This window comes from Engystomops pustulosus, chromosome 10 (assembly GCF_040894005.1).
Source record: "Engystomops pustulosus chromosome 10, aEngPut4.maternal, whole genome shotgun sequence".
Taxonomy (NCBI): Eukaryota; Metazoa; Chordata; class Amphibia; order Anura; family Leptodactylidae; genus Engystomops; species Engystomops pustulosus.
The window spans coordinates 77,254,883-77,270,227 of record NC_092420.1 but is presented as its reverse complement, the minus strand read 5'-3'; the positions used below and the strand labels follow the sequence as shown (position 1 = coordinate 77,270,227).

Genomic DNA, 15,345 nt, shown 5'->3' with positions numbered 1-15,345 from the left:
TTTATACACCTCTAGCTTGGCTGGAATAGTCAGCAGTTACAGGATTGAGAACGACCACATGACTGCTTACAGGGAGTCTACAATCTCCCCAACCATTATAACCAGTGTGTTGTAAGGAAATGCAGTGTGATGCATAATATACCTTCAGTGTTTCTATCCAATTTGCCTTTGTTTTTTCTTTAGAAACACCAAGGGCAAGTCCTTAGCACCCACAGCACTGCAATTTTTGCAAAAACCACCACTTTCTCTGTCAGATAAGCAGAAAATTTGTGTAGTGAGAAGCCAGGGGTGAAACTGGGAAGAAAATGAAGTGGTTCAGATGGGAGTAGAAGTGCTCCGGGTGCTGAGGGCACATCCTGGGTAGAAGTGTGCTTGCTTTACAATACTTGATCCTGGCGGTAGATATTCTTTAAGTTCAGGTCCAGGGTTCTGGTGCGTCCTGCACGACTCTGCACGGCTGTGCAGCAAATCCACAGAATTGATGCACCTATCTGCTATTCATACCTGTGATTGGTCAGGTAGGTAGGGGCGTCAATTTACGTAATTGGCTCGTGGCTGCCAATGCAGCAATATGTACATGAATGTACCCGAACCCCGGACCTAGTTATCCCACTCATCTTTAATACTGGGTACGGTGACTGCCTCATTAGCATATGGATTAAACTGGGAATATCTCAGAAATCGTATAATGGACAGAGATAATGAAGGCATGTTGGAAAGCAAGGTTCATTTCTTTACAACATGTTGGCAGCAGATTATAAATGGTGGTCGGGTTTCAGGGCTCCCGCTATCCTCATCAGCATATTAGACGCTCTGATGTAAGAGTTTTTAAAAATGTATACATTGGTCAAAGTAGCAACCTTTGTTAACACTGCAGTTTCTTATATAGAAAGCGGAGATGTCATAGAGGCAGATGTCCGGCTTAGTTTATCTTTATCTTATCTTTATGGCCCAAACGCTTATCTGTTGGGTCTTTTAGCTTTGTTATCATGTGTCACAACCCTGCCTGCACGCACTGAGAAGTGTGTTGAATCTAAAGCAGTACAGTTATCTCACCCCGCCGAAGTGAGTTTGCTGGTGAATGGAATCTTTCCCTGCAAGTGAGTAGCTCTCGTCCCATCCCGGCCATTTCACAGAGGTAAAACTTTGCTTCTTGTGAGCGCCTTCACCCAGTGGCACCGTCCCCTTGTGCCAGAGCCAGCAACCCCCTTGCTTTGCAATGGCATCTGCGAAGCAGCTCAGTTGAGAATAAACCATGAGAAGAGTGTTGTGGGCCCCTCTGGAAGCAATGGGCCCCAGCATTTGCCCGGACACGCCAAATGCTCCAGTAAAGTTATATAAAATAAAACACTCTGTCCTGTTTGTACACTGACAATAACAATTATTACACTGAAACTTAAAGAGGTTTTCCATGAAAGAAAATTCTCAAATCTCAATCCCCTAGTGATGTTTACACAATAGAGATCATTTTTAACCTTCTACTTTACAATTTTACTCAGTTTTATTGCTGCTTTAGTTTCTACCACTCCCTAGGCTGCTCAGTGCAAAATTGCAGAGTGTGGGCGGGGACTCTCTAAGCAGACACATTAGGATCCATCTATTTCTGTGAGCTGACAATGTGCTTAAATTATCAGGGTACAGGTTTATATACACTTTCATTTACCTTCTGAACAATGTACTAGTATCTGACACATAGAAAGAGAGATGAGATGCATTAGATGACTATTACACACAATGACACAGTCAGCTCTCCTACATCTGTGCTATCCCACAACCCACTAGATATGCTGTGCCTCCCCAGATAAAGAACTTAATTGTCTGTAGATTGTAGTACTTCCCATGCTGCTGCCGGCAGGATGTCAGTGAATGTGTCTGTGAGCTCCGTCCTGGACTGCAGGGGGGGGCCTCAGGCAAGATGGCTGCCAACCCTAAAGTCAGAAGTTACAGGGTCATCTCTAAGGGCAACTGAAATTGTGTACAGCAGGACTGATAGAGACAGGTTGGACTTGTATCTGTGAAATTGTATATGGATTGGAGATAGGACCTGAGATAATTACCTCTGGTGGATCCAAAAAACTCACAGTCCTCACTAGACTATAACTATGTGGCTTAGCTACAGAATGACTAGATGTTCGGCTTTTAGTATACCAAAGCTAAAACATGAACTAAATCAAAGGATTCCCAGTGTATATTACTAGTTATGGATTGTAAACCATGAACAGGAAGGACTGATTTGCTTATCTGCAACCCTGCAGATGATACTAAATTATGTAGCGTAATTAACACAGATGAGGATAATATTATATTACAAGTCGATTTAGAGAAATTATAAGGCCGGGCAGAGAGGTGACAAATGAAGTTTAACTTGCGGTCATGCACTCGAGACGACAGAACAAATGCAATCACTACATATTAAATGGAAGAAATTAGGTAAATCTGACATAAAAGAGGAACTGGGGATATTAGTGTTTAATGGGATACTCTTCAGCAACCAGTACCAGGCAGCTGCTGCAAAAGCAAATCAGAATATGTCAGGAGCATTAAGGTCTTCTAGATGCATCCATAGTCTTTTAAATACTTCTGTATATAAGGAGTAGAGATGAGCGAACATGCTCGTCCGAGCTTGATGCTCGGTCGAGCATTAGGGTACTCGAAACTGCTCGTTGCTCGGACGAATACTTCGCCCGCTCGAGAAAATGGCAGCTCCCGCCGTTTTGCTTTTTGGCGGCCAGAAACAGAGCCAATCACAAGCCAGGAGACTCTGCACTCCACCCAGCATGACGTGGTACCCTTACACGTCGATAGCAGTGGTTGGCTGGCCAGATCAGGTGACCCTGGGATAGACTAGCCGCTGCCCGCGCTGCTCGGATCATTCTGTGTCTGGATGCCGCTAGGGAGAGAGCTGCTGCTGGTCAGGGAAAGCGTTAGGGTGTTCTATTAGCTTACTGTTAGGCAGGAGTGATTCTCAAAGAACCCAACAGCCCTTCTTAGGGCTACAATAACGTTCTACTTTTTTTATTTTAATTTGCATCTAGTACCATTTTGTGAGGAATTAGCAGGGGGACTTGCTACCGTTGTGTTTAGCTCTTAGTGGCACACATATCCATAGCAAAGACCGAAGTGGGAAAATTTAGTAGGGGTTGGATTTCAATTAGGCACTAACTCAGTGTCATCTCATCTGGCATAGTAGTGTGCTTTGATACTTGGCTAGAAAATAGCCATAGGAGAATACAAAGAGCTTACTTACGCATACAGTAGCGTTCTATATATTTGATTTCTGGTTGATCTGCTGGTGGCTGTACTTTCTGCAGTGCATGTACTAGCCAATTCTGAGCAATTTGTAGTGAGACTTGCGACCGCTGTGTTCTGCGCTTAGTGACGCACATATCCATAGCAAAGACCGAAGTGGGAAAATTTAGTAGGGGTTGGATTTCAATTAGGCACTAACTCAGTGTCATCTCATCTGGCATAGTAGTGTGCTTTGATACTTGGCTAGAAAATAGCCATAGGAGAATACAAAGAGCTTACTTACGCATACAGTAGCGTTCTATATATTTGATTTCTGGTTGATCTGCTGGTGGCTGTACTTTCTGCAGTGCATGTACTAGCCAATTCTGAGCAATTTGTAGTGAGACTTGCGACCGCTGTGTTCTGCGCTTAGTGACGCACATATCCATAGCAAAGACCGAAGTGGGAAAATTTAGTAGGGGTTGGATTTCAATTAGGCACTAACTCAGTGTCATCTCATCTGGCATAGTAGTGTGCTTTGATACTTGGCTAGAAAATAGCCATAGGAGAATACAAAGAGCTTACTTACGCATACAGTAGCGTTCTATATATTTGATTTCTGGTTGATCTGCTGGTGGCTGTACTTTCTGCAGTGCATGTACTAGCCAATTCTGAGCAATTTGTAGTGAGACTTGCGACCGCTGTGTTCTGCGCTTAGTGACGCACATATCCATAGCAAAGACCGAAGTGGGAAAATTTAGTAGGGGTTGGATTTCAATTAGGCACTAACTCAGTGTCATCTCATCTGGCATAGTAGTGTGCTTTGATACTTGGCTAGAAAATAGCCATAGGAGAATACAAAGAGCTTACTTACGCCTACAGTAGCGTTCTATATATTTGATTTCTGGTTGATCTGCTGGTGGCTGTACTTTCTGCAGTGCATGTACTAGCCAATTCTGAGCAATTTGTAGTGAGACTTGCGACCGCTGTGTTCTGCGCTTAGTGACGCACATATCCATAGCATAGACCGAAGTGGGAAAATTTAGTAGGGGTTGGATTTCAATTAGGCACTAACTCAGTGTCATCTCATCTGGCATAGTAGTGTGCTTTGATACTTGGCTAGAAAATAGCCATAGCAATAGGATAGCATTGTTTGGTTTTAAAAACTCAAAAAAAAACAAAAAACACAAAAAAAAACAAAAAACACAAAAAAAAACAAAAAAAAGTTAACAAAAAAATAAAGTTATAACTCTCATTTTAAAAATGTTTAACCCGTGGGCTAGGGATAGAGGACGAGGGCGGGGACGTGGGCGTCCAACTACTGCAGGGGTCAGAGGCCGTGGTCCTGGGCGGGGTGAGACACCACCCGCTGATGAGGGAGCAGGGGAACGCCGCAGAGCTACACTCCCTAGGTTCATGTCTGAAGTTACTGGGACTCGTGGTAGAGCACTGTTGAGGCCAGAACAGTGCGAACAGGTGATGTCGTGGATTGCTGACAATGCTTCGAGCAATTTGTCCACCGCCAGTCAGTCTTCCACGCAGTCCACCCATGTCACCGAAATCGCCACTCCTCCAGCTCCTGCACCTCAGCCTCCTCCCCCCCAGTCTGCCCCCTCCCAGGAAAATTTGGCATTTGAACCGGCATACTCTGAGGAACTGTTTTCTGGACCCTTCCCACAGTCACAAACCACTTGTCCGGTTGCTGCTGAGCTATTTTCCGATGCCCAGGTTTTCCACCAGTCACAGTCTGTGGGTGATGATGACCTTCTTGACGTAGTGGAAGTGTGTAAAGAGGTGTCCGACGATGAGGAGACGCGGTTGTCAGACAGTGGGGAAGTTGTTGTCAGGGCAGGAAGTCCGAGGGGGGAGCAGACTGAGGGATCGGAGGATGATGAGGTGACAGACCCAAGCTGGGTTGAGAGGCCGGGTGAACACAGTGCTTCTGAGACGGAGGAGAGTCCTCGACCAGAACAGGTTGGAAGAGGCAGTGGTGGGGCCAGACGGAGAGGCAGGGCCAGAGCTGGTGCATCAGCGCCAAATGTGTCAACTAGTGAAGCTCCCGTGGCGAGGGCTCTTGCGGCGAGGGCTAGATCTTCAGAAGTCTGGAGGTTCTTTAAGGAAACACCGGATGACCGACGGACTGTGGTGTGCAACATTTGCCAAACCAGGCTCAGCAGGGGTTCCACCACTACTAGCTTAACTACCACCAGTATGCGCAGGCATATGAATGCTAAACACCCCACTCAGTGGCAACAAGCCCGTTCACCTCCGGCCGTGCACACCACTGCTCCTTCCCCTGTGTCAGCTGCTAGTCAGCCCCCTGCCCAGGACCCTGCCACAAAAACCCCATCGTCGCCTCCACGATCCTCCACAGCATCCACCAGCGTTCAGCTCTCCATACCCCAGACGCTGGAGCGGAAACGCAAATATAGTGCAACCCACCCGCACGCCCAAGCCCTTAATGTGCACATTTCCAGATTGCTAAGCCTGGAGATGCTGCCCTATAGGCTAGTAGAGACCGAGGCCTTTCGCAGCCTCATGGCGGCGGCCGCCCCTCGGTATTCGGTCCCCAGCCGCCACTACTTTTCCCGATGTGCCGTCCCAGCCCTGCACCAGCACGTGTCAGACAACATAATCCGTGCCCTGACCAACGCCGTTTCTGACAAGGTCCACCTGACCACGGACACGTGGACGAGTGCTGCCGGGCAGGGCCACTATATATCTCTGACGGCACATTGGGTTAACTTGGTGGAGGCTGGGACCGAGTCTGACCCTGGGGCTGCTCATATACTGCCGACGCCGAGGATTGCGGGGCCTACCTCGGTCCAGGTGTTTCAGGCCTACTATGCCTCCTCCTCCTCCCACCCCTCCTCCACCTCCTCCTCCGAACTACCATCCGTGGGCACGGCGCCATCAGTCGGTAGCTCTAGGCACAGCAGCAGTGCCGTCGCTAAGCGACAGCAGGCGGTGCTCAAACTGCTGAGCCTAGGCGACAAAAGGCACACCGCCCAAGAGCTATTACAGGGCATCACGGCGCAGACTGATCTGTGGCTGGCACCGCTGAACCTCAAGCCGGGAATGGTTGTGTGTGACAACGGCCGTAACCTGGTGGCGGCTCTGCAACTCGGCAGACTGACACATGTGCCATGCCTGGCCCATGTGTTAAATCTGATAGTTCAGCGTTTCCTCAAGACATACCCCAATCTGTCTGATTTGCTCACGAAGGTGCGCCGCATCTGTGCGCATTTCAGGAAGTCCAGCCCAGATGCTGCCACTCTCAGGGCAGCGCAGCGCCGCCTCCAACTGCCCGCTCACCGACTGTTGTGCGACGTGCCCACGAGGTGGAATTCAACACTGACCATGTTATCCAGAGTTTACCAGCAGCGCAGAGCGATTGTAGACTGCCAGATGTCAACTTCCACCAGAACTGGTAGTCAGGTCAGTCAGCTTCCTCAAGTCTACAATGAGGAGTGGACGTGGATGTCTGATATCTGTCAGGTGCTGAGTAACTTTGAGGAGTCAACACAGATGGTCAGTGGCGATGCCGCCATCATCAGCCTCACCATCCCGCTGCTTGGCCTGTTGAAAAACTCTCTGGTCAGCATGAAGTCGGAAGCTTTGCGCTCGTCACAAGAGACAGGGGAAGAATATTCCCTTGTTGATAGCCAAAGCACCCTCAGGTCTGTTTCTCAGCGCATATCGGAGGAGGTGGAGGTGGAGGAGGATGAGGAGGAAGAGGAGGAGAATGTTGGCGAGACACAAGAGGGGACCATTGTTGAGTCCTTTACTGTTCAGCGTGTATGGGCAGAAGAAGAGGAGTTGGAGGAGTTGGAGGAGGAGGAAATGGACAGTCAGGCCAGTGAGGGGAGTGAATTCTTACGCGTTGGTACTCTGGCGCATATGGCAGATTTCATGCTAGGCTGCCTATCCCGTGACCCTCGCGTTCAAAGAATTTATTCCAGCACCGATTACTGGGTGTTCACTCTCCTGGACCCACGGTACAAGCAAAATCTTTCCACTCTCATCCCTGCAGAGGAAAGGAGTGTGAGAATGCATGAATACCAGCAGGCCCTGGTGCACAAGCTGAAACAGTATTTCCCTTCTGACAGCGCTAGCGGCAGAGTGCGTAGTTCTGCGGGACAAGTAGCGAGGGAGAGTAGGCGAGCAGGCAGCTTGTCCAGCACTGGCAAGGGTACGCTTTACAAGGCTTTTGCCAGCTTTATGTCACCCCAGCAAGACACTGTCACCTGTCCCCAGTCTCGGCAGAGTAGGGCTGATCTTTACAGAAAGATGGTGAGGGAGTACGTAGCTGACCATACCATCGTCCTAAATGATCACACAGCTCCCTACAACTACTGGGTTTCAAAGCTGGACATGTGGCACGAACTGGCGCTGTACGCCTTGGAGGTTCTTGCCTGCCCTGCCGCTAGCGTCTTGTCCGAGCGGGTTTTCAGTGCAGCTGGTGGCATCATCACCGATAAGCGTACACGCCTGTCGACTGACAGCGCTGACAGGCTGACGCTTATTAAAATGAATAAAGGCTGGATTTCTCAGAATTTCCAATCTCCACCAGGTGAAGGAAGCTCAACCTGAATAATTGATCCACTCCTCCTCCTCCTCATTTTCCTCCTTCTCCTCCTCTTTGTACAGTAAAGCAGAGGAAAATGGCTATTTTTTGACAGGGCCCACTGGCTCTTGCTATAGTACTTCATGCATTTAATTTTTCTGGAGGGCCACCTACCCGGTCCTCTGTTTGAAACAATTTTTGTGAGTGCCACATACAGGCACTCAATCTATTCCATTTTACTGCAGGGCCACCTACCTGCTCCTCTGGTTTGAAACATTTTTGGGACTGCCACATACAGGCACTCAATCTATTCCATTTTACTGGAGGGCCACCTACCTGCTCCTCTGGTTTGAAAAATGTTTGGGACTGCCACATACAGGCACTCAATCTATTCCATTTTACTGCAGGGCCACCTACCTGCTCCTCTGGTTTGAAACATTTTTGGGACTGCCACATACAGGCACTCAATCTATTCCATTTTACTGGAGGGCCACCTACCTGCTCCTCTGGTTTGAAAAATGTTTGGGACTGCCACATACAGGCACTCAATCTATTCCATTTTACTGCAGGGCCACCTACCTGCTCCTCTGGTTTGAAACATTTTTGGGACTGCCACATACAGGCACTCAATCTATTCCATTTTACTGGAGGGCCACCTACCTGCTCCTCTGGTTTGAAAAATGTTTGGGACTGCCACATACAGGCACTCAATCTATTCCATTTTACTGCAGGGCCACCTACCTGCTCCTCTGGTTTGAAACATTTTTGGGACTGCCACATACAGGCACTCAATCTATTCCATTTTACTGGAGGGCCACCTACCTGCTCCTCTGGTTTGAAAAATTTTTGGGACTGCCACATACAGGCACTCAATCTATTCCATTTTACTGCAGGGCCACCTACCTGCTCCTCTGGTTTGAAACATTTTTGGGACTGCCACATACAGGCACTCAATCTATTCCATTTTACTGGAGGGCCACCTACCTGCTCCTCTGGTTTGAAACATTTTTGGGACTGCCACATACAGGCACTCAATCTATTCCATTTTACTGCAGGGCCACCTACCTGCTCCTCTGGTTTGAAAAATGTTTGGGACTGCCACATACAGGCACTATCCAAATTAAATTGTCTCCATAGCAGCCTCCACACGTTGTCTCCATTGCTACCTCCAAAAGTCGTCCATATAGCTGCCTCCATACATCGTCCCTTTATCAAACGAGGTGTGTCAGGCAGAAATTTGGGTTGTTTTCATGGATTCCACATCAAAGTTGTTAACTTTGTCGCCACCCTGCTGTGTTATCCACAAAATATACTGGCAAACTTTTACCATTTAGGGATATTATTTCAGCGCTTCTTGCGCATCTGTTTACATTCCCCTCACCCGGCATATCCCAAACTTATAAGAACGCTACTACACTTGATCTTATACAAAAGGTTCTTAGAAGTGCTGTTTGGGGAGTAGCCTAGAGACAGGGGCTTGAATTGGCGAAAGCTCGCCTGGCAGCGGAGCGCCAGCTCCATGCGCATCATGCGCTTCTTGCGCATCTGTTTACATTCCCCTCACCCGCCATATCCCAAACTTATAAGAACGCTACTACACTTAACTTGGTGCAGGCTGGGACCGAGTCTGACCCTGGGGCTGGTCATATACTGCCGACGCAGAGAATTGCGGGGCCTACCTCGGTCCAGGTCTCAAAGGCCTACTATACCTCCTCCCACCCCTCCTCCACCTCCTCCTCCTCCGAATTACCATCCGTGGGCATGGCGCCATCAGTCGGTGGCTCTAGGCACAGCAGCAGTGCCGTCGCTAAGCTAAACTTTGTCGCCACCCTGCTGTGTTATCCACAAAATATACTGGCAAACTTTTACCATTTAGGGATATTATTTCAGCGCTTCTTGCGCATCTGTTTACATTCCCCTCACCCGGCATATCCTAAACTTATAAGAACGCTACTACACTTGATCTTATACAAAAGGTTCTTAGAAGTGCTGTTTGGGGAGTAGCCTAGAGACAGGGGCTTGGATTGGCAAAAGCTCGCCTGGCTGCAGAGCGCCAGCTCCATCCCAAGATCCAACTAACATAGTTGCAGCACCTTTAATCTACTACTAGTTCACTGCCTCCATAATAATAATAATAATAATCTTTATTTATATAGCGTCATCATATTCTGTAGCGCTTTACAAATCATAGGAAACAAATACAAATGTAATGTAACAGAGCACAACATTTGTATGGAACAACAGGAGTGAGGTCCCTGCTCGCCAGAGCTTACGGTTTATGAAGATGATGGGGTAACACGAGGTAAAAGAATATTTAATGGTCAAGCCATTCTTCTTAGGGAATAGAAAAAAATATAATAAATGGAATTGCTGTCGCTTGAACCACTCAGCCGTCATCTTATATACCAGGTCCAGGGTGAATGGGACTGCAGAGAAGTCTGGTGCCTGTTGGTTGCTGGATAACAGATGGGAGGACGACACAGGACGGGTTAGTAGAAGAGTTAAAACTTCATGCAGTTAATGAGTGTTATAGGCTTGCCTAAAGAAATGGGTTTTAAGAGCACGTTTGAAACTTTGGAGGTTAGGTATTAGTCTGATAGTCCGGAGCAGAGCATTCCATAGAATTGGTGCAGCTCTAGAGAAGTCTTGGAGACGCGAGTGGGAGGTCCGCACTAGGGTAGAGGTTAATCTAAGATCACTGGCGGATCTAAGAGCACGGGTTGGGCGATAGACTGAGATAAGAGAGGAGAGGTAGGGGGGTGCAGCATTATACAGAGCTTTATGGATGAGGGTTATTATTATTTTAAACTGTATTCGAAAGGAGACTGGCAGCCAGTGCAGCGACTGGCATGAACTGTAAGCATACATGGTCCCCTTATCAAACGAGCTGTGTCAGGCAGAATTTTGGGTTGTTTTCATGGCTTCCATGTTAACTTTGTCGCCACCCTGCTGTGTAATCCACAAAATATACTGGCAAACTTTTATCATGTACCGATATTATTTGAGCGCTTCTTGCTCACCTCCTTTGGTTCCTCTCTGACACCCATTGGTTTGAAGCCTGAGTCCAATTAGGGTATGTCGCCATGCCACTCTCTAGCCTGCTGCCGCTGCCTCTGCCTCTGCATGCCGTCCCCTATAGTGTCAGGGTCAATTATTGGATGTTTTACATGCTATCTAGCTTCATTCTGTCACTCTGTCATGGCCATGCTGTTGCCCATAATTTTGGCATAATGGTGCGATTAAGCAGCCTCAGAGGCATCCATGCATGCTGCCCCTGCTGTTTCCTGTCCATTTCCGTGGTGTTTCCATCCTTTTCTGAGGTTCCCAGGTGTTTGGCCAAGCTTCCCTGTGCAGAGCCTTGGTCCCCTTGAAAAATGCTCGAGTCTCCCATTGACTTCAATGGGGTTCGTTATTCGAGACGAGCACTCGAGCATCGGGAAAAGTTCGTCTCGAATAACGAGTACCCGAGCATTTTAGTGTTCGCTCATCTCTAATAAGGAGCCATTAGCTGAAGTGGCTGTTATAGGGGGAAATGTATTCATATAGATCCACTGTGGGCAGAGGGAAGTCACCACTGCACCTAGTCATTGGCCTTACTGGTCACCTTCCACAGATCCCATACTGACCTCCCTGTGACATACTATATATATAGAAGTCAGCCTCAGCGGAGGCCAGTGGAGTACTGCATCAATGGCTTTCCATTGAATGGATTTACAGAATTGGAGCTGCAGTTCTCTAATTCTCTACTTCACTGTTATTTACAAAAATACAGCATTTAAGTCCTGCCTGTCTCTATCTGTCCTGTTTTTATAATGTGCTTGTTCCTGGATTCGATTGTAAATCTTCTGACTATGGTCATGAATAGCTTCTCTTATCTGCACACTGCAGTGCTGCAGTGGCAGCGTGCAGAGAGTAACTCTACAAACTACACAGAAGATAATCCGAGGGGAAGAGAGGCATAGCAGGGCTGACTGTGTGTGTTATAGGGGAGATAGTTGAGCAGGAGGGTGTCATTGTATTGTATATAGATTTCATGACTCTGATCTGTCTTATCTCTTTTTTATATGTGTCAGACACCAGTAGACTGTTCAGCAACTAAATAAAAGTGTAGATAAACCCTGTACCCTGATTATCTAAGCACATTGTCAGCACACAGCATCTCCCAGCACAGAGGGATCATGAAGAGTCTACTCAGCTAGTGCCGCCCACACTTTTATTTTATTGACTAATCATCACTTGGGAGTTAATATTTGAAAACTTTCTTTCAAGGGCAAACCCCTATAAGCAAGGTTGTAACACTAGGTTGACCTATACCACAGAGATTCTGAATCTAAACAGAAATTTACACTTTGAAAACACACCTTCCCTCCTAATCTGCTTTTTTACTCTTAAAGGGAACCTGTCAGAAGGAATTGACCTAACAAACCACTACCAGTAAATTGTCAAGCATCTGAACACCTTCCAGATCATGTTTCTTTCATGGTCCAGTGTGCTGGCATCATCCAGAAAATCAACTTTGAAGTGAGAAGCAAACTGGTTGTATAAAGTCATGGAGGCGGAGACTTGAACACTGAAGTCAACTTCTCCTTGCCTCCGATCACCCCTTCACTGTAATTGATGCTCCTGCACCCAGAGACATCACTAACTGGATCTCCAGAAGTCCGGTGCATGATGCCAATCAGAGCGGAGCAGGTGTTCATAGGCAAGTAGAAATTGACTTTGGTGATAAACTCTCCGCCTCCTTGACTTTATACAACCAATTTACACTATAATTCAAAGTAGTTTTTTTGGATGAAGGAACCTTGCTGGGATATGAAAGAAACATGGAAGGTGTAAAGCTTGTCGGCAACATAGGCCTGATGATGGGTTCTCTTTAAGCTCTGCTGAATTCTGTCTTGCTAGCGACCAGATAGAAAGATGCTCACTGAACTTCACTATGGAGAAGTGGAGGTACAATAAGTCACCTCAGCCACATTACTATCCAATAACTTTGAGAGAACTGCAGAATTTAGATGCTAGACAATAAAGATGACAAGTTTCAGATGTTACTAGAATATAGTTACGATTATATTATATTACCTAGGTGTATTATCTATGGCAGTGGTGGTGAACCAATGGCACTGGTGCCAGAGATGGCACTCGGAGGCCTCTCTGTGGACACACGGCCTGTCTCCCAGGCACAGAGTTTGCCAGACATGGCATTTCCTGCAGTCTCAGGCAGTGCAAGTAGTGCCCTGCTATTTTAAAGTGACCCATCCTGTGCTGCCTGGTCCTTTGCAAAGAGTGAAAAGGTGTGTACAGGGTCGGATTGGAGCTCAAAGATTCTGGTAGCAATAAGTTTTTACTGCCTAAATTGCCATTTTGCCACTTTGGGAAAAGCTAGTTATTTTTGGGTATCATTTTGGGCACTCGGTCTCTAAAAGGTTTCCCATCACTGATCTATGGGATGAGTTGGTATCATGTATGGAAACAGCTTTGTACGTATAAGGTATGTTTACTCCAGGCCTCCTGACGACTATTTACCCAGTGATTTTTGCTGGTAGCACAGTAAGCCGCAGCTTGAAGTACAGATTGACATCTTAACCCTCTGTACACAGCTCGGAGAAAAGTTCATCAGGATGGGGCGTCAAACTGAAGTTCACATTCTATTCTCTTTGCTGCTGGCGGAAAACTACAAAAGGGAAACGAGTCCCATTGCTCCAGCAGATTTCAGGATAGGGGATAAATGCTGCTGTTTTATTCCATTCTACCCATGGGATACACAAAGCCATTTTTTATTTTGAGTAGGAAAGGAAAAAGAATATTTGTTACATTTTTTTCCTAAGAACATGAAACTGAGAGTTTTCCATTTTTTCCTGAAAATACTGAATATTGTAAAGTTGGCTGTACACATCAGCCAGCTGTCAGTCGATCGCTCGGCCCATGGCTAATTCACTCGGCTGCTCCATACACATGAAACTGCAGCGGTGCATAGACAAGAGTCGTGGCCCAGCACCTCTTACTGACAACCTGAGTCGGATGTGGTTTGTTTTTTTATCATATGTTGTTTTAAATGGAATTGTGAGTAAAATGCATCCCATAAATAACTTTTTCATAAATTGGATGTGAATTTGATGATTGGAGTCCGATGACTGTTTATGGTTTGGCAACGGTTTATATATACTTTATACTTTTCCACTAACTACAGCAAAGGACAAAATCAACTGATCCCCCAAATTAATGAGATCGGGGGCTGCAAGTTAAAAATGTTAAAATGTAACAACACAATCAATAAAAAAAAAAATAGTCAAGGGTTTTCATTGGTTGACTGGTTTCTATATCAAAGGGAACCTGTCACCAGGGACCTCATTTTTACTAAAGACAGGTTGCAAAACCGATTACAACTGCATTGCAAAGATGTATTTCTGCCTTCTCTGAGCATTTGCATTACAATATAGTTGGGTGCTTCGACTTACCTGGCTTCCTGCCACAAACCCATTATGAGTCCCAGGTTTGTTTTGGTTTGGATGCATTATAAAAATAAACATGTCAAATGGCTGTGCTGCTCACTCACTCCTCAGCTCGCAGCCCCCACTTTTGGTTTTCTGTACAGCTCCTGTACAACTCCTCCCTCCTGCTCCTTAACTCACACAGGAACAAAGCTCACAGTGTGTGAGCTGACATCAGTGGGGGAGGTACTGAATGTGCTAACTGGGTGTTACCTTTTAGTGTTTGAACAGTGTAGGGACACACCCACAGTTGGTAACACTCAGTTGTCAATTTATTCATAAATTTGAAGGTGGAATAATAGAAGAACTGCACAGTGTAAAGTTCCAAGAAAATATTTTCCAAAAATTTATTTCACAGAAAATAGGGTCTCCTTTAAAGTCAATTAGATACTGATGTATAACGAAAAACTTACCTGTGCAGGGTTGAAAAGGGGAACTGCTCCACTCGGCTGGTTGGTCTGACTAGACACATTTGGAAAACTGCCCTAAAACCAATAAAAAGTAAAATGTATCCAAGAACTTCAGTAACTTAACCTGACACCAGGTTTTTGCCTACTAAGCTACCATCCACTTCCAATAGGGGATAAAATGTATTTTCTAGAATTACCTCTTTTTTGTGAAATCTCACACGGTCACCTTTAATCCCCCCCTCCCCCACAGTCATACAAATATGACTCCTTTCATCTCATTTTCACATTCAGATGAGTCAAATCTTCTGTTCTGTAGCACATAGAAACATGCTGCTGGTGTCATATAAAAAAAATCTCATCTTTTAGATCACATTATGCTTATGGCTTTGTGATCAATAGGACCAGAGATACAGGCAGCTAAATACATAGTTAGGAATGCAAGCTGCTGAGAAAGATCCAGTTACCGCCTATTTTTACCTGCATGTATTTCCAATTCTCTATATCACAGAACCATAAGCTTGTCAGAATCTATAGGATTTCATATGACACAAAAAAAGCTTGTCTCTAGATACTACAGAACCAAAGATAGGGGCTTCAGAAGTAGTACTCCCCCTGCAACCACTAAACTTGACCAGGGTCTGGTGTTAGGGGG

At 46.2% G+C, this 15,345-nt stretch overlaps 1 protein-coding gene across 7 annotated transcripts in view; it reads right to left on the bottom strand.

Moving 5' to 3' along the window:
- The window catches only part of SEC16B (SEC16 homolog B, endoplasmic reticulum export factor), a 168,622-nt gene that overhangs the window by 26,359 nt on the left and 126,918 nt on the right, over positions 1–15,345 (bottom strand). For all 7 annotated transcript variants that reach the window (XM_072127404.1, XM_072127410.1, XM_072127407.1 and 4 more), the window contains one exon: positions 14,697–14,768. In XM_072127404.1, the coding sequence (XP_071983505.1) occupies positions 14,697–14,768 (72 nt within the window). The remainder of the gene's footprint in view (positions 1–14,696; positions 14,769–15,345) is intronic.